Source organism: Pelodiscus sinensis, chromosome 23 (genome assembly GCF_052426305.1).
Source record: "Pelodiscus sinensis isolate ZL-2025 chromosome 23, ASM5242630v1, whole genome shotgun sequence".
NCBI lineage: Eukaryota > Metazoa > Chordata > Testudines > Trionychidae > Pelodiscus > Pelodiscus sinensis.
In genome coordinates this window covers 18,282,536-18,306,943 of record NC_143074.1, presented here as the reverse complement: position 1 = coordinate 18,306,943, position 24,408 = coordinate 18,282,536, and the positions used below count along the sequence as shown (strand labels likewise).

The following is a 24,408-nucleotide window of genomic DNA, read 5'->3' as shown; positions in this document are numbered from 1 at the left end:
AACAGAAATGGCCCCAGTTTCTAGCATCCGCTGCATCACATCTGTATTCAAAAAAGAATTAGATAAGTTCAGGGAGCATCGTTCCAATTAGCCAATGTGGGCAGGGACGCAACCCTATGCTCCGTGTGTCTCTCATCCTCTGTCGGCCAGAAACTGGGACTGGACAATGTGAGGAGGATCATTACTAATTCCCTAATTGGTTTATTCCTTCTAAAACATCTGGCTCTGGCCACTTGTCAGAAGAGGAGATACTGGGCTAGATGGACCATTGGTCTGACCCAGTACGATCATCTTATGCTCTTATGTGTTTGGCCTAGAGGCAAAAAATGTGAATGTTCCATTCTGTGCTACAAACCAAACCTACATTTACAACCAGACTAGAAGATTTACCTGGCATTGCAGAGGGTGGGGGCGGTCAGTGGCTTCCGCCAGTGGGGATGGAAGCCATGCTGCCCGAGCCACAGTGGCTCCCTGATTTGTTTGCTGCCCCCTGTGGTCATTTGGGAGCATAACTGTCCCTGCTATCACAGCCCTCTCTTTCCGTTTGATGAGAAACAGTCACATTCCATGCACATCCCATTGTCCTGGCACAACCAAACCCTGACCTTGTTTTAAGTGCTGATAGAAGGAAGATACACACCAAATTTGGTGGTCCTAGCTTTTACCGTTTAGGAGGAGTTCTTGCACTGACAGATGGATAGATGCACAGACAGACAGACATACAAGCTCTCTCAAATATATGGTAGATTAGGGGACAGCTGGATTGAAACTCTGTTCCATAAAAACCTGGCTGAAAACTCTGTTTTCCTCCCAATATCAGGTACAGAACGTTTGGGGGCAAACTTGATTATTATTTTTTTTAAGTTGATCGAGTCCCTTTACGTATAGGTTTTTCAGCATGTCTGAGCAATTGAGGCTTACGAATGAAGTCCCTTTTTATACATTAAAACTCTATTCAAATTTCCCACTGAGGAGTAAGTGAAATTAAAGGTTAGTTGGGCAGTCTGAGCCGAGAATGGAAGTGTGTCTGTGAATGGTTCAAGGGAGGCTGGGAACAGAGGAAGATGCTTTTTAGCAGCTGGCTACTAACCCTGTAAATAAACAGATCTAAAGCAGTGTTGTGTGTAACATCTCTACTGTTTCTTACACAGGATTATCACAAAATAATCAAAAACCCGATGGATATGGGCACAATTAAGAAGCGACTGGAACACAACTATTATTGGAGCGCCAGTGAATGTATGCAGGACTTCAACACAATGTTTACAAATTGCTACATTTACAACAAGGTAAAGAACGCAGACAGAGTCACTGCTGGGACTGGGAACAGGGAGCCCTGCATGCGGCGATTCCGCTGCAGCTTTTGACTGGGGATCACTTGTGCCCAAAGTCCGTCTGGCCACTAATAGTAACCACGTTACTTTAAATGTACAGACCTGTCTTTGTGTGGCCCGCACTGGCAACTGTGTTCTTAACTCTAGGTAGAATTTATATCTTGGGGTGACACACTGAGTCAGCTGAGGCTCAGCCCTTTAATGCCACCGAGGCATTTTTTCAGATTAGCTAATGTTTGCACAACGCTTTGTAGATGTTAAGTGGAATAGAAGTGCTAAGTGTTACTCTCTTTGTCCAGTCGTAACTAATATCACATACTCCTCTCAGCAGCAGAGGGCAGGTAAATAAATCCTATCCTTACATCCGCTGTCCATGCCTCATGCGTTCTTCCATAAATCACTTTGTCGGATGCTTATATATGCTTTTTTTTTGGGTGGGGCTTTAAAATCCTTTTTTTTTTTTCCTCCTTGTCTTCTTTTTCCTGAGAGACTTCATCATTGACCCATGCTGGGGAATGAGCTGAAATGAATTAATTAATTAGCGCTGCAGCGCGAAGGGTTCGTTTATTCTCTTCCCCTGACTATTTTGTCAGGCTCGCTGCCTCCAAACCAATAGGTAGGACAGCAGTGGTGTGGACGTCTAAAGAATTGTCTTCTGAATCGCCAGTACGGGCGATTTGGCAGCTGGAGTAGAGGCTGCGATTTGACAGCTGGTCCAGGACAGACATCGGAGGGTCCAAGTGTCCTGCAGTAAAAGACTCACAGCACAGCTACGGCTGGCCTGGAACAACTCACTCAGGCTCGTGGAGCTTGGGTTGGGGGGAATGAAAAATGGCAATGGAGATGTTTCAGGCTTGGGCTACAGACCGAGCTCTGGGAACTCCTCCCCTTGCAGGGTCCTAGAGTCCAGGCACCAGCCCGGGTCCAGTTTTTCAGTCCCAGAGCCTGACCCCTCTGAGTCAGCTGAGCTAGACCAATCAGGGGCTTTTGACCCCTGCGTAGACATACCCTTACAATAGGGATGTCGAATCCTGTTTAATCGGTGAACTGGTTAAAAGTAGGATTTAGCTGATTAATCGACTAAACGGGAGGTGGCTGGGGAGGAGGGGGGGCCTATCGGCTCCCGCGTCCCGCTACAGACAGGGGTTCCTCCAGCCAGACAGAGCAGCCCACGCCGGGCCCGCCGCGAATAGGGGCTGCTCTGGCTGGCTGGAACACACCTGCCTGTTACGGGTTATAGAACACTAGAACTGGAAGGGACCTCGAGAGGTCATCAAGTCCAGTCCCCTGCCCTCACAGCAGGACCAAGCACCATCTAGATCATTCCTGATAGATGTCTGTCCAACCTGCTTTTAAATATCTCCAGTGATAGAGATTCCACAACCTCCCTAGGCAATTTATTCCAGTGTTTAATCACGCTGACAAGTAGGAAGTTTTTCCTGATGTCCAACCTAAACCTCCCTTGCTGCAATTTAAGCCCATTGCTTCTTGTCCTATGAGGCTTGTTCCATAGGGCTGAAGGAAGCCGTTCCAGCCCCTGCAATAGCTGAGACTTACCAGTTAACTGGTTAACCAGTTAACCATTCACATCCCTACCTTAGAACCCAGTCTCTAGCCCAAATCTCTCCACTGCTATTTTAACCCCGCATCCAGACCCTGACTCGGATATTTGGTACTGCAGGTTTTTTATTGCCGTGTAGACGTACCGATTGAGGCTGGAGTGCACACCAGAAAAGGGGTCAAAAGTTATTTAATCCTCAGAGCTTTGGCGTGTTCATTCATTGGAAGGCCATGTACGTTTCTGGCTAGGGGATAGATAAACCAACGATACCGTAAAGGCTTTTGGCACCTCTTTGCTTCTCCCGAGTGCATGATGCTAGTGCTGCCTTGTTCTGTCCACCCAGCCCACGGATGACATCGTCCTCATGGCACAAGCTTTGGAGAAGATTTTTCTGCAGAAAGTAGCCCAGATGCCCCAGGAGGAAGTCGAGTTATTGCCACCAGTCCCAAAAGGCAAAGGTCGCAAGCCAGCCACGGGCACACAGACTGCAGGTACTGACCCGACCAGACGGCAATACATGTTGCAAGCCCGTTGCTGATTCCGGACCCACTTCCGCCCTGCCTGACTATAGACACGCGTTTAGGAGGGTAAGAAAGGAGTGTAGCCTCATTCAGGACTTGTGGATTCTCCTTGCCTGATTTAGAGCTTGTCTGTCTATCTCAGGTACGTATGGGGTGCCCATCACTGTCATATGTGAGCACCTATCTGTAATGTATTTATCCCCCGTAGCATGCCTGAAAGGTAGGACACTGCTGTTATCTCCATAGCACAGAGAAACTGAGGGCCAGATAGCTAAAGTCATTCAGGCTCCTAACGCCCATTGAAATCACAGGGGTGAAAACACAGGGGTTTACACTAATTTAACTAAATAGGAGTAAGCTGTTGTGCAGACAAAACCCAGTTGTGGCTTTGGGCAAGTCAGTTGGCCTTTGTACATCATGTTCCACATATTTCAGATGAGGCACTAAGTAGGGATGTAAAAAGTTGTTTGAAAATGTAATGGTAACCCACTAAAAATCCTGCAGTTACACAGTTGCACACTCTGCAGAGCCCGCAGCAAAGCCTCCTTGGGAGCCAACGTGTAATGTGGCAGGACGTGGCGTGGGACGTGGCCCCACAAGTTGACTGGAACCAGTAAGCCTCACCTGCTAAGATTAACCATTTACATCCCTAGGCCACTGAGGATATGTCTACACTTGCACCCTCTTTCAATAGAGGGATGCAAATGAAGACATTCGAAATTTCAAGTGAAACTGGGATTTAAATATCTCACGCTTCATTTGCATAATCACGTTATGGCGCTATTTCGAAATACAAAACGTGGTGTAGATGCGGTTATTTTGGGAGAACACCCTTCTTCCGAAATAACTGTTAAACCTCATTTTATGAGGAATAAGGGTTATTTTGGAAGAAGGGTGTTCTCCCAAAATAACCACATTTACACCGGGTTTTGTATTTCGAAATAGCGCTAGTTCAAAATAGCTCCATAATGCGATTATGCAAATGAAGCACGGGATATTTAAATCCCGGCTTCATTTGCATCCCTCTATCGAAAGAGGGTACAAGTGTAGACCTACCCTAAGTCTGCAAAGTGCCCTTTGAAGATGTTGTAGAAGTGCAAATGCAGGGGTGTAATAGTGTAGTTGATTAACCGATTAACCGATAAGCAAAAGCTTATAGGTTAATGCTATAGACTACACGCATTTTCCTCCCACCGCTTGCCAGTAAAGTTTTTAGCAGGCTGACCAGCCACCCAGCTCAGTCCTGGCTTGCATCGGGTCCTGGACCTACCCCCTCTGCAGCTTTGCATTTAAAGTGTATTAGGAGCCAGGCAGGCAGGCAGCCTGGCTCAATTCTGACTTGTGCCGGGTCTGGGAACACAGACTCTTCCCCCCCGGACTGGGGATTCCTGGGGACTATAGAATAGTCAATTAACTAATAAGAATTCATGAGGTTAATCGACTATTCAATTAACTGATATTTAACATCCGTAATGCAAAGGGCTATTTGATTAATCAATAATAGAACAGTGCCATGGCTTTAAAAATCCCTCTTTTACATGTTGTATTAAAATACAGCTTCCTCTGTGAGCTCTACCACTGTTACAGGCCTGGAGTACTGCATAATGCGCTAGGCAAAGACTCCATAGATCTAGGTTCTATCTCCACTTCTGCTTTTCACTTAGGCTGAGTCTAGACTACATGCCTCTGTCGGCAGAGGCATGTAGATTAGACAGATCAGCAAAGGCAATGAAGCCGCGATTTAAATGATCGCGGCTTCATTTACATTTACATGGCTGCCGCGCTGAGCCAACAAACAGCTGATCAGCTGTTTGTCGGCTCACTGCTAGTCTGGACGTTCCCCCTGTCAATATCAAAGCCCTTTGTCGACAGCCCCGTTATTCCTTGTGGAATGAGGTTTACCGAGGCTGCCGACAAAGGGCTTTGATGTCGACGGGGGAACGTCCAGACTAGCGGCGAGCCGACAAACAGCTGATCAGCTGTTTGTCGGCTCAGCGCGGCAGCCATGTAAATGTAAATGAAGCCGCGATCATTTAAATCGCGGCTTCATTTACCTTTGCTGAACAAACAAATCTACATGCCTCTGCCGACAGAGGCATGTAGTTTAGACGTACCCTTAGAGCATAACCATCTGCAAGTCACCTCACCTCCCTCTGGGAAGAGGTTGAGGTTTGTGGATTTAAAGCCCCATATAAGCAGGCCCGGGTGAGACTGTTTTGATGAAAAATGGGGATTTGGCAACATGGCAACATTGTTGTGAAGTCCTGTTAGCTTTGCCCAGTTCCTTTGGTTGGAAAAAAAAACCCCAAAACAAGCACATTCTGAGAAAGGCAAACATTTCATTTTGGCATTTTTGAAATGAATTGTTTCAATGTTGTAGTTCGAGGTAGCTCTTTTTGTTCAACATTTCCTTTTCTTAAAAAACAAATCCAATATTTAAAATTGGTTGAAACGGAAACGAATCATTTTGTGTGCCTTGACGTGAATTTTTTGGTCAACTTTTCAATTGACTGATACAGTTGAGAATGTTTCTTTTCAATGAGATCTAAAATTGACATTTTTGGGGGTGGAGGAGGGCAGGATTGCCAGTGACTGGAAAAATCTGGAGATTGCCCAGCCCCATAGACTAGAGGTATTTCTTACTAACTATGCAGAGCAGTAGCAAAGCAGACTGAAGCCAACGGAGGTTTTCTTGCTGGGAATAGATCAGAGTCCTTTCTAGAAAATCTTGCTCCCCTCCCATCTGTTTCCTCCTTTGCTGAACACAGGCTCGTTCTGAGAGAGGTTGGAAAGGGGAAATAAAAACTGTTCCACCAGGGGCAGCGGGTATCATAGGCAGGGGGAAGGCATGGCCTTCCCAAACCGCCAGCCTGGCCCCTCCCATTCTCGGCCCCCAGAACAAATCCTGGGGGCAGATTATTGCTGCCCTTGAGTGCCCATCCTTCCTGTCTCAGGGCCTGCTTGCTGCCCCACCTCCCCATGGTGCTGGGTGAGGGGGGTTGGCTCCCATGGGGGCGGGGACTGGGCAAAGGGGCAGGATCGGGGCATTGCCTCCCCCAGTCCTACCTTTGCCCTCCACCCACGTGTCCCAGTACACTGCCGCTGACACTCAGGGCTTGGAGACGTTTGCTCATGTACAGGCGTCCAGACGCCGCACGCAGAGTGGAACGGTCCAGAGGGTCACTCCTGTAAAGTCCAGAGGCAACAGCGTCTCGTGGTCTATCGAGCTGAGCGACTCCCGAATCAGCGGCTGTGTCTCATGCATTTCATTGTATTGCTTTAAAGGAGTGCAGCAAGCCACCGCCGTCTCCTCTGTCGCCCCGTCGGCCCCTTTCCAGAATGTCCCTCCGGCTGTCTCTCAGACCCCAGTGATCGCTGCCACGCCTGTGCCAACCATCACGGCAAACGTCCCATCTGTCGCTGCCCCTCCCGCTGCCGCTGCCCCTCCTCCTGCTGCTCCGATTATGACCGTGGTTCCTCCCACCCCGCCTGTCGTCAAGGTAAACAAAGCGCCCAACCTTCTTTCTCTTTGCGGGACCGCGTTTTGAGACCGGCAGCCTCTGGTTAGAAACTTGAGTTATTTCCCTGCACAGTTGACTTTCCAGCTGCCCAGATATTGCCGCCAATTAGCCAGCTTGGCAGCTGCGTGAACATAAAAGCTTTGGACGGCTTAGGGCCGTGGCCCGTGCCACCCTTAAGAACTCCCCCGCCTCTCACCAGTTGTCCCATAGATGTTGGTAGGACTGTTCCTTTCCAGTTTGCAAGAGCAGGCCCATGGAACGTACAGCTCCCTGTTCTTTTCAAACGGGCACAGAACAAAGCTGGAAAGGCCTGATCTTGTGTTCCTGCCTCCAGGGAGGTATGTGGGAATTTTGTGACAGTAAAGATCACAGGTGGGCACTCTGCCTGGAAGATATTGAAAGCAGCTTCCTGCTTCAGGAACCTGAGAAATATGAATGGGACCAGTAAGTTGTGTCTTTCTTACTGATTGAGTTCTGCTCCCAATTCCCCAACTGTGTTTTACTATTTAATTGGCTCATTTCATTTCCCAGTACATTAAATTGCTGCTCTAAACAGCTGCTGGCTGAATATCATTTATTAAAGAAAAAACAATGGGGTAAAAATGCTAGTGTAGTGACACAAGGTATTTTTTCTGCTGGCGATTTAACATTAAAACGGGTGTTCAGCGCATTGTGCAGAGGAGGGTTTTTCAAACTTTGGGTGGCAACTCATCAGGGTTAGCTGCTGGCCGGCTGCGAGATGCTCTGTGCATCCGAGAGTCTGTAGGCACGGCCGCTTGCAGCAGCCAATGGCTGCCGTTTGCCGTTCTCAGCCAATGGGAGCAGCAGGAAGTGGTGGCCTGGCCACTTCCTGCAGCTGCATTGGCCGGGGAAGACGAACCGTGGCCACTGGGAGCTGCAAGCGGCCATGCCTGCGGACACTCAGATAAACAAAGCGTCTCGCAGGCCAGCCAATGGCTTACCATGATGAATCGCCACCCAAAGATTGAAAATCCCCGGTATAAAGAACAGGGATTTCTGGATTAGGACATTAAGGGATAGAAAAGTCTAATCCCGGCCTTGCCGCTGGCCTGCTGGAGGAGATCTTGGCCAAATCACAGCCTCGTTCTATGCCTCAGTTTCCCCATCTGTAGAATGGGGATAGAATCATAGAACACTAGAACTAGAAAGGACCTCAAGAGGTCATCCAGTCCAGTGGCCTGCCCTCACAGCAGGACCTAGCACCATTTTAGATTATCCCTGATTGATGCCTATGCAACCTGCTCTTAAATATCTCCAGAGATGGAGATTCCACAACTTCCTTAGGCAATTGATTCCAGTGTTTAACCACCCTGACAGTTAGGAAGTTTTTCCTAATGTCCAACCTAAACCTCCCTTGCTGCAGTTTAAGCCCATTGCTTCTTGTCCTGTCCTCAATTTTCCCCCCTCCTCCTTGTGACACCCTTTTAGATACTTGAAAACTGCTATCATGTCCCCTCTCGGTTTCCTCCTTTCCAAACTAAACAAGCCTAATTCTTTCAGTCTTCCCTCATAGCTTATGTTCTCTAGACCTTTAGTCATTCTTGTTGCTCTTCTCAGGACTTTCTCCTTTTTCTCCACATCTTTCTTGAAATGTGGTGCCCAGAACTGGACACAATACTCCATTGAGATCTAATCAGCGCAGAGTAGAGCGGAAGAATGACTTCTCGTGTCTCACTCACAACACTCCTGTGAATGCATCCCAGAATCATGTTTGCTTTTTTTGTAACAGGATCACACTCTTGGCTCAAATTTAGTTTGTGTCCACTATGACCCCTAGATCCTTTTCTGCAGTGCTTCTTCCTAGACAGTCACTTCTCATTGTGTAGGTGTGAAACTGATAATGATAGTCACCTCCTTTGCGTAAGAGCTCTGTGAGATCTATTGATAAAAAGCACTAGAGAAGAGCAAGATACTGCTATTGTATATCATAGTAGCACCCTAATCAAGATTGGGGGCCCTATTGTGCTAAGCAATATACAAACACAAATAAGTTGTAATACCGTAAATGGCATGGCTATAATTTAAATCCTCTTCACGTGGTTACTGCCAAAGAGGGCATTAGCACTTCAGAATAACCTCTACCATAAATTCACAGATTTCTGCCATAAGATCAGATGAGGTTGCATCTGTTAATATAGGCATGGAGCTTATTGTCTGGGGGTTTCTTTTTTATTTCCCATGGAATTAACCCTTGAATTTGGGAGTTAGTAATGCAGATCTTGTTTGAGCTAAAACCTCCCTGCACAGAAGTCTCTTTTATTTGGGATGCACTCACCTGGGTATTTTAAGTCTATTTCACTGAAGAAGCTAGTCAGAAAATGAGTTTTGAGATTCTTTGCGGGGTGGGAAACATTGCAAAATCGCCTTGACCTGAAATCACAATTTTCCCCCAGCTTTCAATAGAAAGCCAGTTTTTCAGAGGCAAAAGACCTTCCCTGGAGAAACGGGGAGGAATTTGGTAGAGAGGATCACAATGCAGGGATTAATATGCACTGGATAGGTTTTATTTCTTTGGGGCCAGATTGTGGAACTCTTAATCCCATTCATAAGGAGTTCCCGGCCTGAGTTGTTCCGTTGGCTACGGTGGGACTTCTCACGTGAACAGTGGCTCAGCAGGGTGAGCAGTTGGGCCCTGGATGAGTAAGTTGTGTCAGCTCACAAAGTAGGGCTCGATCCTGCACACCTGACACTTGCTTATGTGTCAAGCCCCATGGATTTCAGGGGAGCTGCTCCCCAAAGGCCAGATTCTCCTCTCACATCAGTCGTACTCAGGGACAACTCCCATTACAGTCAGTGGAACTACAGCCATGTAAACCTGAGCTTGAAATAGGCTACGTGTACACTGCATCCCTCTTGTGCAAACGCCTATGCAAATGAAGCACAGATTAGCATATTGCCGCGCTTCATTTGAGTAATTAATTAGGGGCCGTTTTTGCGCCAGAGGCTTTTGTGCAAAAAGGAGCCATCTACACGGCTCCTTTTTGTGCCAAAACACCCTGTTGCGCAAGCGCTGTTCTTCCTCATTTTTTCAGGAAGGACGGCTCTTGTGCAAGAAGGGGGTTTTGCACAAAAGCTTCTTGAGCAAAAACAGCCCCATATTAATTATGCAAATGAAGCGTGGCAATATGCTACTCCATGCTTCATTTGCATAGGCTTTTGCACAGGAGGGATGCAATGTAGACGGAGCATAAGAGGAGAATCAGGCCACGTGGTGAGGATCGGTTATGTCAGTCAAACAAGATCCGCCCCCGGAGTGGCCCTTGTTAGCACAGTCTGATGGTGGGACCCGTCTTTACAACCCCGTTCTTTGTTTCAGAAAAAGGGAGTGAAGCGAAAAGCAGACACAACCACGCCCACCACCTCCGCCATCACTGCCAGCCGGAGCGAGTCGCCCACCCCCCTGTCGGATCCCAAGCAGGCGAAAGTGGTCGCTCGCCGGGAGAGCGGCGGCCGGCCCATCAAACCACCAAAGAAAGACCTCGAAGATGGGGAGGTCCCCCAGCATGCGGGGAAGAAGGGCAAACTCTCTGAGCACCTCAAGTACTGTGACAGCATCCTCAAGGAGATGCTCTCTAAGAAACATGCAGCCTACGCATGGCCGTTTTACAAGCCTGTTGATGCAGAGGCCTTGGAATTACATGACTATCATGATATTATCAAACACCCCATGGATCTCAGTACTGTGAAAGTACGTCCACATTTACCACCTCTTTTGCAGGGTGTCTTTACTCTCCGGTGGCGAATATAAGAGTGGCTACTGCTCTTGCAGTGGGTCTGTTCTTTGGTGGGAGGGGGGAATTGACCGGATTTGTGGACCATTCCGATATTTTTTTTTTCTATCTTGTTTCCCTTTTTCCATGCCCTGGAATGTTTCCCTGTATTCCACGCTGCAGTGCCAGCAGTTCCCTGAGCAGATAGTCTGGCTGTCTAAACAAACGCGCCTTTGACAGTGTTGTGCTCTGAACACAGGATGTGCGGTATTTCATAGGAGTCCATCCATAGAACCCCCTGTACCGCAGGCACTGCCTTCCTGGTATGGCGTGGGCTCTGGATGCTCTTGGTGTGACTCCAGGTGGGACCTGATGATCACCAGTTCACTCCGCGGTGGTAGATGTTACATGAGACAGATGTAGCCGCGTTGCTAGCTAGCAGTGGTTCTCGGCTGCCTCGTAGAGAAGCAGGTATTTCAACTTGGTTTCCTTTGGTTTGAACTTCAGGGTGTTTTTCTTTTGGGGTGGGGAGGTTTCCCTCCATCCGCAGGGCTCCACGGTACCCCCATGTTCTCCTGGTCAGGTGGCCACAGGAATCGCTGTTGGGTGAAATGAGACTTTTTCACCCACGTGCAAGAGATGAAGGTGGTGCTGCTAGCTTTTAATTTTCACGTTAAGGGCTTAATCCTGCTCCCCTTAAAGCAGGTGAATGGGATTTCCGAAAATGCCTAAGTGCCTTAGGAGCACCCATGTATCTCAATCACCATCCTTTATCTGAGCGCTCCTAAAACACTAAGGTGCGTTGGAAAATCCCAGCCAGTACTTATAGGCCCTGTGGTAATGGTCCAAAAGATCTTCAAAAAGATGCTGTGCTTGGAACAACTACTACTACCACAGTATTTTTTTAAGGCGGAGGGGAGGGATTTTGTCAGCATGGGCTACTGCATGGAGCCTGAGGGTAGGCGCCAATATTTTGTGAGTTCTAATCCCAGCTGTAACGCTCTGGCCTGGGGCAAATCATTTCACCTCTCCGTGCCTCAGTTTTTCCATCTGTAAAATGGGGAGATTGACACTTTCCCTACCTCACAGAAGTGTTATGAGGACTGACGTTTGCAAGGCACTATTTCTCTGCTAAATATTGTTATCAGGAACATTTCCCCTGCCCAGGGCCAGAGATGCTGAAAGCAGCCTCTTGTGAGATAATGACTCTAAAACCATCCTCCTTGCATTTGCCCTCACTCTGTAAACCAAGCCATCCCAGCACTCAGGATTTCGTTTTCGATTTGCCACTGAGCCACGCGGAGCTAAAGGCCTCCAGCGACCTTCTGGGAGGAGAAAAGGAAAGACGCCCGGGTGAGTTGAGTTTGCGCGAGCGCTGGTCATGCAGCAGAGAGGGGACGCTGGCCTCGGTGAGCGATGGGGGAGCTGGCAGCAGAGCCTGGCCGTGCAGGCTGGATCCTGGTTGAAAGCGTGAAGGAACAGCTCCAATGGCTTATGGCGGGGAGAGAGGGGTGTCATTGCTTGCGAGGCAGGCCAGAGCGGAGTAGGCAGGCAGCAGGAAGGGTTGGTTTGAATAGGAGACCAGAGCGGATCAATTCTGGGGGCTTGTGGAGGCTGCAAGACTTTTCTGCCTGTATCTTCTGCAGTAGAACAATGAGCAGTCCTGTAGCAACTTAGAGACTAACCAAGTCTCTAAGTTTTTACATAAAAAATATATATATGTAGTATCATGAGCTTTCGTGGGTAAACTCCGCTTCCTCAAATGAGAGAGGAGGAAGTGCTTTTTGCCCATGAAAGATCACGATACGATACATATTTTAGTTAGTCTCTAAGGGCATGTCTACGCAGCAGGGGCTAACGCTGAAATAAGCTACACAACTTGAGCTTCGTCAAGCGCGTAGCTGAAGTCGACATAGCTTATTTCGGCTTGTGGCGCTGTCTACACAGCAGGAAGCTGAAGGAAGAGCCCTCTTCCTCCAACTTCCCTTACTCCTCGTACAATGAGGGTTGCAGCAGTTGGAGTAAGAAGTCCTCCAGTTCACCGTTGTTTTGACATTATGTTGAAATAGCTGCTGCTTGTGTCTGTGTCATTGAGAAATAACACTGCTGGGTAGACGTGCCCTAAGGTGCTACAGGACCGTTCATTGTTTTTTTAAAGTTACAGACTAACATGGCTCTATCTCTCTGTATCTTCTGTAGTGCAGATCGACGGACGGGCGTGTTTTCTTGCCTCGATTTCCATTTTTCTCGGGGCGGGCAAGGGAGGTGTCCTCCATGTTCTCGTTGGAGGGCTGAGGTCCTCCTGGGTTTTTGGCTGTTGGATGCAGCTGCCCCCTTGCTGTCTTTGGATGACCAGTAGTGAAGACTCCCCTGGGATGCGTGGGGTGGTCAGTGTCCTGTCTGGGCTGCTTTGCGCTATCCTCTGCCCTTCAGAGTTGCTACGTGGATTCCCACTGGGTCCTAGGTGGCCACAAGGCTCCATCCACATGGAAGCGATTACAGGACCTTATCCACTGCTGGGAACTCCGTGGTCTGTTTCATGAGTCCATTTGGTCCACTCCCCGATGGCACCAGCTGCAGTGCTGACCAGGACCCCCATCCTGCTGCCGCCCAAGCCAGTGGCAGAACTCTGTTTTATTTCGGAGGCAGCAGGATCAGACCCATGGATGGGACTTCCTCTTTCAAGCTTACGAGGGTTCCTCCTTTGATCGTTTTGGAGCAGTTCTGCAGCTTGGCAGTCTGCTTGAGTGCAAGGATGTTAACGGGTAATCGGTTAACTGGTAAGCCTCGCCCTTAATGGGTGATGCTTACCGAGTAATACTTCACCTGTACCTGAAAGCAACCACCCGCCGTGGGTAGAGGGCTGCTCCAGCCTCTCTGGGCACCCCACAGGGGGCTGCCACTTCTGGGCCCATGCAGGCTGGGAGCCAGCAGCCCTGCCTGAGGCCAGAAGCAGTAGGGCTGGAGCAGTCCCCGCCCGTGGTGGGAAGGCCACTCCATCCCGACCTCCTCCCCCCCACCTCTAATGAGTCAGTTAACTGGTTAAACTTAATGTTTAACCTGGTTAGCTAATTAAACGGGATTTTACATCCCTACTTGAGTAACAATCTCAGCCACAGATGTTCGAGGGGAAGGGAGAGCTCAGTGGTTTGAGCATTGGCCTGTTAAACCCAGCATTGTAAATTCAGTCCTTGAGGGGCCATTTAGGGATCACAGGCGAATCTGTGAGGGAGGGTACTTGGTCCTGCTGTGGGGGCAGGGGACTGGAGTCAAGGTCCCTTCCAGTTCTACGAGATAGGCATACAGGCAGTCCCCGGGTTACGTACAAGATAGGGACTGTAGGTTTGTTCCTAAGTTGAATCTGTATGTAAGTTGGAACTGGCGTCCAGATTCAGCCGCTGCTGAAACTGATCAGTTTCAACAGCGGCTGAATCTGGATGCCAGTTCTGACTTACATACAGATTCAACTTAAGAACCCCAGGCGTCCCCAAGTCAGCTGCTGCTGAAACTGATCAGCGGCTGATTCCAGGAAGCCGGGGGCAGAGCAACTCTGCCTCGGGCTTCCTGTAGTCAGCCGCTGGTCAGTTTCAGCAGCGGCTGACTTGGGGACGCCTGGGGCAGAGCAGCTGGGGTGCTGCTGGGTTGCTCCAGTAGCGCCGCTCCTCGGCACTACTGGACCAACCCAGCAGCGCCCCAGCTGCTCTACCCCAGGCGTCGTGGGCAGAAAAGCCTGGTCTGCTGGGGTGGAGGGGGCACTAGCTGCGCCCCCCCCAGCAGACCAGGGAGACGCGGAGCAAAGCCGCGGAGGACGCCTGCAGCGGGACAGCCCAGGCGCGCCACGGCTGTCCCGCTGTGGGCGGCCTCCGAGGCTTTGCTCCCCGTCTCCCTGGTCTGACCAGCAGACCAGGGAGATGGGGAGCAGCTTTTCTCGCCCTGGAGAACGCGGGCGGCGAGACCGCGGCTTATCTGGGCGTCCCGCCGCTCCCGTCCTCTGGGGCGAGAAAAGCCCCGTTCGTAACTGCGGATCTGACATAAGTCGGATCCGCGTAACTCGGGGACTGCCTGTATCTCCATTTAACCTAGTATAGACTGACCCCATCAGCTTCACAGGTGCTAATCACGGGTAAAAGTTACGTTTTTTGCAGGATATGGACTATAAGACACACAGACAGACAGGATACCCTGGAGGGACATAGTGAGCTTAAAGCACAATCCCGTCAACTCTTTCACACATAAGTAATTTTATTGACAAGGGGGCTCCATTAAAGCCACTCCATTAAAGCTCATCACGGGTGCTAGAACCGGAGGTTCTGGGGGTGCTACTGCACCCCCTGGCTTGAAGTGGTTTCAATTAGGGATGAAAAGTCCCATTTCATTGGTTAACCGGTTAAACGTGGTGTTCAACCAGTTAACCAATTCAAAAGGGGATGGGCAGGGGAGGGGCCGCTCCAGCCAGGCTATACCAGCCCGGCTGGAGCATCTCCTGCCTGAGGTAGAGGGGGGTGCTCCAGTCCAGACAGGGAGCAGGAGGAGGGTCTCTACTGGCCCTGCATAGTGCTGCTGCTTCTGGCCCCGTGCACAGGGGCCCGGCAGGGCTGGAGCAAGCCTCCGCCCACAGCTGGCTGTAGACGAGGGGCTGCTCCCGGGTACCTGTTAACCATTACCCGGTAAGCATCATCCGTTAAGGTTAACTGGTTACCTGTTTACAGCCCTAGTTTCCATCCTGTACAGGGTTTACAGTACAGATGTTAAAATGCATTTATTCAAGTAAACGTGTAACCGCCGACATTTTCAACGGTTACACGGGGTGAGGAGGCAACTCCTCATGAGCCAGTGCATGTGGGAAGCCTTCCCACCTGTTCCCCTCCCCCGCACTGGAGCAAGCCTGTCAGAGGCAGCAGTGACGGGGGCGGGGGGAGGACTGCGCGTAACCATTCACCTTAACCAGTAAGTCCAGGCTCATCAGTTCACCGTCTACACGGTTACACTTTCACAGTCATTCTTCCGATCTATTCTGCGCTGATCGGGCCTCGGTTGGAGTCTTGTGTCCAATTCTGGGCACCACATTTCAAGAAAGATGTCAAAAAATTGGAGAAGGTCCAGAGACGAGCAACAAGAATGATTAAAGGTCTAGAGAACATGTCCTATGAAGGAAGACTGAAAGAATTGGGCTTGTTTAGTTTTGATAGGAGACTGAGAGGGGACAAGATAGCGGTTTTCAAGTATCTAAAAGGGTGTCACAAAAAAGAGGAAGAAAAATTGTTTTCCGTAGCCTCTGAGGATAGGACAAGAAGCAATGAGCTTAAACTGCAGCAAGGGAGGTTTAGGTTGGACATTAGGATAAAAATCCTAACGGTCAGGGAGGTTAAACATGGGAATAAGTTGCCTAGGGAGGTTGGGGAATGTCCATCTCAGGAGATATTTAAGATCAGATTAGATAGACATTTATCAGGGACAGTCTAGACAGTACTGGGTACTGCCACGAGGGCAGGAGACTGAACTCGATGACCTCTCGAGGTCTCTTCTGGTTCTAGTGTTCTATGATTCTATTATCCCTAGTTTACAGTTTAGTTCAGTGGCTCTCAGCACCCCACTAGGCCAACTGTTTTAGCGCCCTGCTGCTCACCCAAGTAAATTTGCTGTGGTGCAAAACTGTTCGCCGTATTCTGCAATTAGATTGTAGGGTTTTGTTGTTATTGCTTTCACGTGGCTCCCTTTGGAAGTGTTGCTAAAGGTGTTGGGGTTAATCGTCTGAAATTAAGAAAAATAGACTGCAGCCCTAATTTTTTAAGAAGACCCTCAACAAAGTCGATGTCTGGCTGGCGGTTGGTATTATGTGGCGTGCCCCAAGAGTCGGTACTGGGGCTGGTTTTGTTCAACATCTTTATTAATGACTTGGAGGAGGGGATGGATTGCACCCTCAGCAAATTCATAGATGGAGAGGTAGATACTTTGGAGGGTAGGGAGAGGGTAGGAATTGGAAGTTTGGGGTAAAAGATGTGATAAGGTTCGACAAGGATAAGTGGAGAGTCCTGCACTTGAGATGAAAGAATCCCAAGCATTGTTAGAGGCTGGGGACTGACTGGCTAAGCAGCAGTTCAGCAGAAAACGACCTGGGGGTTACAGTGGATGAAAAGCTGGATATGAGCCAACAGTGTGCCCTTGTAGCCAAGAAGGCTAACGGCATATTCGGGTGCATTCAGAGCAGCATTGCCAGCAGATCAAGGAAAGTGATTATTCCCCTTTATTTGGCTCTGGTGAGGCCACATCTGAAGTATTGTGTCCAGTTCTAGGCCCCCACCACAGAAAGGATGTGGATGCACTGGAGAAAGTCCAGCGGAGGGCAACCAAACTGATTAGGGGGCTGAAGCACATGACTTACAAGGAAATGCTGAGGGATTTGGGCTTATTTAGTCTGCAGGAGAGAAGAGTGAGGGGGGATTTGATGGCAGCCCTCAAGTACCTGAAGGGGGTTTCCAAGGCAGATGGAGAGAGGCTGTTCTCAGTAGTGATGGATGGCAGAACAAGGAGCAATGGTCTCAAGTGGCAGTGGGGGAGATCTAGGTTGGATATTAGGAAAAACTGTTTCCCTAGCAGAGTGGTGAAGCACTGGGATGAGTTCCCTAGGGAGGGGGTGGAATCTCCATCCCTAGAGGTTTCTAAGTCCTGGTTTGACAGAGCATTGGCTGGGATGATTTAGTTGGGATTGGTCCTGCCTTGGGTAGGGGGTTGGACTTGATGGCCTCTTGAGGTCTCTTCCAACCTTATAATTCTATAATTAGACTCCTTATGAAACAGTTGGACACCACTGGGTAGCTGGACATTCAGGGTACGTCTACACTACCCTCCTAATTCGAACTAGGAGGGTAATGTAGGCATACCGCACTTGCAAATGAAGCCCGGGATTTGAATTTCCCGGGCTTCATTTGCATAAGCCGGGCGCCGCCATTTTTAAATCCCGGCTCGTTCGAACCCCGTGCCGCGCGGCTACACACGGCACGGACTAGGTAGTTCGGACTAGGCTTCCTAGTCCGAACTACCGTTACTCCTTGTGGAATGATGCACTTGCAGTTATTTATGTGCACATGCACACAATTCTAAATCCAGCCCATAAGATCTGTAAAGATCTCTGATTTTTTTAATGGGGTTTTGAAGAATATTTTGCTCCAGAGCTGACTGTCCCATTCATTACTGCCTTATGCCTGTACAGAACTCCCACTCATGATTTTTTGGGGCTACAAATAAAATCTTCCCTAGCAGATGTGTGTGAAGAACAGCCAGTAAATCACAGATGGCCAGATCCTTTTTGTCTAGCTCACTAGAGCTGTGTGCTGATTCGGCCTCAACTGGAGTATTGTGTCCAGTTCTGGGCACCACATTTCAGAAAAGTTGTGGAGAAACTGCAGAAGGTCCAGAGAAGAGCAACATAAATGATGAAGGGTCTCGAAAACTTGACTTATGAGGAAAGACTGAAAGAATTGGGCTTGTTTAGTTTGGAAAGGAGAAGACCGAGAGGGGACATGATAGCGGTTTTCAAGTATCTAAAAGTATGTTACAAGGAGAAGGGAAACAAATTGTTCTCCTTGACCTCTGATGATAGGGCAAGAAGCAATGGGCTTACATTGCAGCAAAGGAAGTTTAGGCTGAATAAATTGCCCAGGGTGGTAGTGGAATCTCCATCACTGGAGATATTTAAGATCAGGTAAGACAAACACCTGTCAGGGATGATCTAGAAGATGGTGCTTGGTCCTGATGTGAGGGCAGGGACTGTACTTGATGTCCTGAGGTCCCTTCCTATTCTATGATTTGATGATTCTGTGATTGACTTCAGCAGACTATCCCTGGGTGCACTCAACTTTCTTGATACCTTTGGAAGCCAAAGGTGCAGAGGGCCTGTCCAGAGGTGCATGGGACCTTGGAAATCAAGTCCGAGGCAAGCAAAGCAAGTGGGATTTTTCTCCTGAGACATAGATCTAAGGAATGAAATCCTGATCCTACAAAAGCCAATGGCAATGCTCCCATTGAGTTTGTTGAGGCCCCGGGTTTGCCCAAAGGTCCATGGAAGTAAGAGGCTTCAGATGAGTTCTGTACTACTAGGTCTGTTGTCCTTAAAAACATGAGTATTTGAGAACACTCTGGTTTCTTTGGCCAGCATTAATTCACATGCCGGTCCTCTCCGTTGGCGTTCAGTGGGTGCGTTTATGGATCTCAGAGTCTTCATTGTATCATATAAACTGTGTCTCTCTGCCTGCACCGTCTATGCAACTGAGAGATGTTCTTCTCCCATTTGCAGCCTGTACCGTCAGGAAGGTGGGAGACAAATTAATGGTGAACCCTGTAGAGTCTTTATAGGGAAAGCTGCTGGAACTGCCTTTAGCAGGGTAGAATTTTTCTAATAAATTCTGTCTGAAGTGCTGTCTGGGATTGTTTTCTGCTGAGCTGTTTTACCGTTTCTGTCACCCTTGGCTTGTTGCTACTTTTTCATAAACAACCGCAGCGTGATTTAATTGCGACAAACCCTGTGCACTGTGCAGCATTCACAAAACGTTACAATTCTGACTGCCCACATGCCAGAGGGCTTCGTTTATCAGTTTGAAGGTACCAGGTTCAATTCTGTACTGATGATCATCGGGCTGGTAGGTGGAGGGCAGCCACCATGCCTTGAACTCATGCTGAATGCGTTGTGCAGAAATTAACCTCATTAGCAACGAGAATATTTGCTGTGGGATCCTGTGTGCTGCCCATATGTGTGAGGGTTGATTTTCGTACAGCTAGGCTGTGTCTACACTGGACCCCTTTTCCGGAGGGATGCAGATAAGACAAGTCGGAATTGCAAATGCAGCGGGGATTTAAATTTTCCCCGCTCCATTTGCATGAACATGGCTGCCGCTTTTTTCCGGCTCGGGGCTTTGCCAGAAAAAAGCGCCAGTCTGGACAGAGATCTTTTGGAAAATAAAGGCTTTTCCAAAAGGTCCCTTATTCCTCTTAAAATCAGGAATAAGGGACCTTTTGGAAAAGGCTTTATTTTCCGAAAGATCCCTGTCCAGACTGGCGCTTTTTTCCGGCAAAAAAGCCGGAAAAAAGCGGCAGCCATGTTCATGCAAATGGAGCGGCGAAAATTTAAATCCCCGCTGCATTTGCAATTCCGACTTGTCTCATCTGCATCCCTTTTCCAGAAAAGGGGTCCAGTGTAGACACAGCCCTAGTGTTTCATGGCTGGGTCGATATTGTAGAGCAGAAGAGATACCTCCTGGGCTTGATGGTTTGGAGAGTACTTTCTGACTGCTTGTACCAGTGAGGTGGGCTGGGCTGGTTCTCCACAGAGGGGGAGATGATAAGGAAGTGAAATGTAACTGAGATCATTCTGACTGGCTAGCTGACTGAGAAAGGGTCTGTCATGCAGAAAGGGGACGGGTGTGTATGAAGCGGGTGCTTCAGGGTAAAGACAGAATGGGAAGAGCTGAGGGAATTGCTGTGTTCTGGAGTGACTGAGGGAATTGTTGTATTCTGGAGTGACCTAGGGAATAGAGTGTTTGCCAGGGGAGTGGAGGGTTGGGTGTTTGAGTCCTGCCCAGTTGGACAGCCAGCACAGGTTGTCCCAGGGATGGAGCTAGCTCCTGCCTTAGGAAGTCAGGATAAGGGATGGTAGGGAGGTGGGGTGGGTAAGGGCCTCCAGTCTGATTCCTGATATAACAGGTTTCCACTATTAATGAGCATGAATCCATGTAAATTCCCTGTGTATCAGAGAGCAAAACAGAAGTGGGAGAGTGTGATACTTCCTCAACAGTCATCAGAGAATAGAATTGTTTGGTGGCAGGCAGGAGTGATACAGGGTGATGGGGCTCTGGAATACTCGAGATCTGTGAAAGGGAGTAAATTAAAAAGCAGCAACTTGGTGGCTGCTACAGGTTATCTGGTGATTACACTGGAATAGGTTAAAAAATAATTGCCGCAGAACCTAAACTCAGTATTAATGCTTTGCGCGTCCTATAGCTGTATCCAAGGACAAACATTGGTCCTCATGACACTGCAGCAGCATCCCCATTTCCCAGATGAGGAGACTGAGGCGTGGGGAACGGAAGTGTCAGAGGCGACCTAGGCAGTTGCCTGTTGCCGATGGCGCCAAGATAAATAGCTGTTGAGGGCTTTGGAGGTGGGGGCGCTGATTGCGTGTTTCGCCTAGGGCGCCAGTTGCTGGCCGCTCCTGGGAAGTGTTATGCCCAGGGCTTCCGAGCTGTGCTGTCTGGCGATCTGTGCATGCGCAGATCGCCTGAACCCGGCTCTTCCGGGTTGCAATCTACTCGCCACGGGCCAATAGATTGTACTATTTGTCGAGCCCTGGTTATGCCTAACCCAGTGCGAGAGCGAGGAATGGAAGTGTGTCTCTCTCTGGGCATGTCTAGACTACCCTTGGCTTCCAAAAGAAGATATGCAAATTTGGCGTGAATTTGCATATCTTCTTCTGATCTCTTTTTTGGAAGAGGTTTTTTTAAAAAAAAAACAAAAAAAACCCTCAATAGTCTAGGTGGGGGGTTTTGCACAAAACCCCTCTTTTTCGAAAGAACCCTGTAAACCTCATTTTTGAGGAATAAGAGTAGTTTAGACACTCCCTCTCCGTCTCTGCGGAGACAGAAATATGGATGAGTTTTGCCCTTTATTTACCTTGGAGGACTCAAGTGACCAGACTCAGCATTTGCTGTGTAAGAGGATTTGTTTGAGTGCTGCTTTCAGAATAAAACCATTGGGAGCTGAACGTGCTAGCCTGCTACTTTGCGTGTAGCAAATAGCTGTGGTTTTGGAGCAGCTGACTTCCGGGTTTTAAAGCAGGGAGACATCTGATTTCAGGGAGTTATACAGGTTTTTTTTTAATTGCAGCCATTCCGGGGGATAATTTCCTCTAGGTTTGACATAACTAACCTACAAAGCAGTTAGTCGTGAGGAGACAGTTCACGTAACTTGCGGGTTATGAAGAATCCTGGGCTGCATCCCTTAGCATGTGTATGCTGGGCCTCTGGGAAAAGTGGGAGAGGGAAGAGCTCTGCACTCCTGCAAGGGATGGGACCTCAAGCGGAAGGGGCGGAGCTGAGGCAGCCTCCCCCTGCCAGCCCTTCAGTAGCTCCCAGAGTGTGTCACTGAGGCTCTGGCGGTGATTTAAAGGGGCCAGGACTTCAGCCACGCCCATTGCTGCACTAGTGGTGGCCGGAACCTGGACCCTTTTAAATCGCTGGGCCCTGGGGCAGTTGCTCCTTTTGCCCCCTCTGTCAGCGTGCCTGTCACAGAGCTGTTGAAGGCAACGGAGCAACCCTGACTTACACCCACTGAGCGTCTGCTCCCTTGTCCCTGAACCACGCACATGGGGCAGCAGTCTCTTGTTTTGAAATTATGAATGTAAAAGGCTCCTTAAACCCTAGGGTTGTGCTTTCTGAAGGGGCTGCTGAGAGTCTATGGGAGTTGGATGCCTGAGGGCGTGCAGTCGGAGGTGTGATTGCCGCGTGCATAGCCATGTCCGTGCTGGCTTCGATCTAGCCAGCTCACATCCCAATAGCTGCAGAAGCCCAGGTTTAAACATGCCTGGGCAATCATACGGGCAGCTATCTTATCCTGAAATCCTGCTGCCATGGCACACAAGCTAGGTGGGCTAAAGCTAGCTCAGATATATCTCTGATTGCAGCATAGCCATACCCAAAGACTTTTCTACCGACCTCTCTCCAGACTCTCTCATCCTGACACTGTAAAGACTAACAAGGCTACGTCCAGACTGCAAGCCTCTTTCGAAAAAGAGTGTCTAGACGACACCCAGTACTTTCGAAAAAGCAAACCACTTTTTCGAAAGAGAGCACCTAGGCAGTCTGGACACTCTCTTTCGAAAAAGCACAGTTTGCATGACATAATGCCTTTTTTCGAAAGAGCACCTCCAGTATCCTGAAATATCCGTGCAATGTAGATGTACCCTTAGGCTATGTCTAAACTGCAGCGCTTTTCCAGGAGGTATCCTGGAAAAGCAATGCCGTATCCAAGGAACACATCCACTTTTCCAAAAGAAATTTTGTAAAAGCGGACGTGTTCTTTTGCCATCATTATAAAGCTCATTTTACGAGGAAGAAGAGATGGCTCAAATGAGCAGGTTTTTCTGAAATTTGTCACCGTGTAGATGTGCCAAATTTCAGAAAAGCTTCTTTCAAAAGAAAAGCGGAAAAAGATACACAAAGTTCGCAATTTGTGTAACTTTTTCCAAGTTTTCTTGGTAGAGACTAACATATATATATATATATAAAATGAGCTTTGGTGGATAAAACCCCACTTCTTCAGATGAGATTCCACCTTTTCTTTCTTTCTTTCTTTCTTTCTTTCTTTCTTTCTTTCTTTCTTTCTTTCTTTCTTTCTTTCTTTCTTTCTTTCTTTCTTTCTTTCTTTCTTTCTTTTGTCATCCCACCCACCCACTTCTGAGGAAGTGAGTTGTAGCTCACGAAAGCTTATGCTTCAATACCCTAATGAATTTATTACTCTTTATTAGTGTTTATGAGTGATTTTGCTGACACAGACTAATACGGCTACCTCTCTGAGACCTGTCATTCTGACATGCAATTGCAAATGAAATTTCCCCATCTGCTAACTCTCAAGCCGCTCAGTGTCAAGAGAACCCAAAGCTATTTCATGTAGGCACAAGAAGGTCATATTCTTGGCCTTTTCTGAGTGAATTTTCTTTAAAACATTTTTTTTTAAATCCATGGATCAAAATGCCCTGAAGTTCCAAAACCATTGCTTTTGGCCAAATGGGAAGTCTCATGCACTAAAATGCATATCATAGGTGATAATCAGCCATGAGATATGCACCAAACACACACAAGATGGTGAAAAAAGCCTTTCCAGCAGAAAGACATATTTTAAAATATCAGAGTTCTTCCGTTTGAATGTCTTGTTTTGCTTTGGAACTGGCCAGAAATGTATCTCGGTCAAGGCCAAACTGTTCTTCATTGGGAGGAGCACAAGTCTGTTTCCCCCTCCCTTCTCCCCACCCCACCACCCTTGCTCTGCAGTTCAAAGGCTTTCTCTGGCTCATTAAATCCCCGAAAATGGAGCCTTCTCACAGAAAGCCTGATGGACGTCTGGCACCAGTCACAATGCGAAGTGCTAGTGTAATAAGGTGGCTGCTCTGAATGCGGGTTTCCTACCCAAATGAGTTCAGCAAGGATGAGATTCACATCTGTGTAGCTTGCCAGCACATGAGCGATCTGCCACTGAAGTCTCACTGGAGCGTTTTTGAGTTAATTACAAAGCTGTTTCCATAGCTCTGACATACATGCATCTCCCAATGAAATGAACAGGAATTCTGTATGCTCGAGGCTCAAATACTGAGGCCTTTACTACCTAAGCCGGTGGTTTTCAAACTTTTTTTCCCATGACCCCGTTGAAGAAAATCGTTGATGCCTGCGGCCCAATATAATTTGACTAGGGTGTGGGCTTCGGGTTGGGGCTGAGGAGGAGATCTTTGAGGTGTAGGAGGGGGCTCTGGCTTTGGGGGGGCCAGGGCTGGGGCAGGAGGGGCTTACTTTGTGTGGCTGCAGGTCAGTGGTGCAGAGGATGGGCTAAGGCTGCTTCCTGCCTCTCCTGGCATGGCAGATTGTGCTGTGCCCCAGACGCAGCCAGCAGCAGGTTCTAGCCAATGGGAGTGCAGAGGAAGCTGCCTTAGCCCCCCCCCCCCCCACTGGTCACCTGATCCCCCTGCAGCAATGAGACCCA

At 48.6% G+C, this 24,408-nt stretch overlaps 1 protein-coding gene across 4 annotated transcripts in view; it reads left to right on the top strand.

Moving 5' to 3' along the window:
* BRD3 (bromodomain containing 3) overlaps nt 1-24,408 on the top strand; it is an 85,704-nt gene that overhangs the window by 41,694 nt on the left and 19,602 nt on the right. For all 4 annotated transcript variants that reach the window (XM_075905183.2, XM_075905180.2, XM_075905182.2 and 1 more), the window contains exons 3-6: nt 1,152-1,289; nt 3,239-3,386; nt 6,702-6,916; nt 10,275-10,646. In XM_075905183.2, the coding sequence (XP_075761298.1) occupies nt 1,152-1,289; nt 3,239-3,386; nt 6,702-6,916; nt 10,275-10,646 (873 nt within the window). The remainder of the gene's footprint in view (nt 1-1,151; nt 1,290-3,238; nt 3,387-6,701; nt 6,917-10,274; nt 10,647-24,408) is intronic.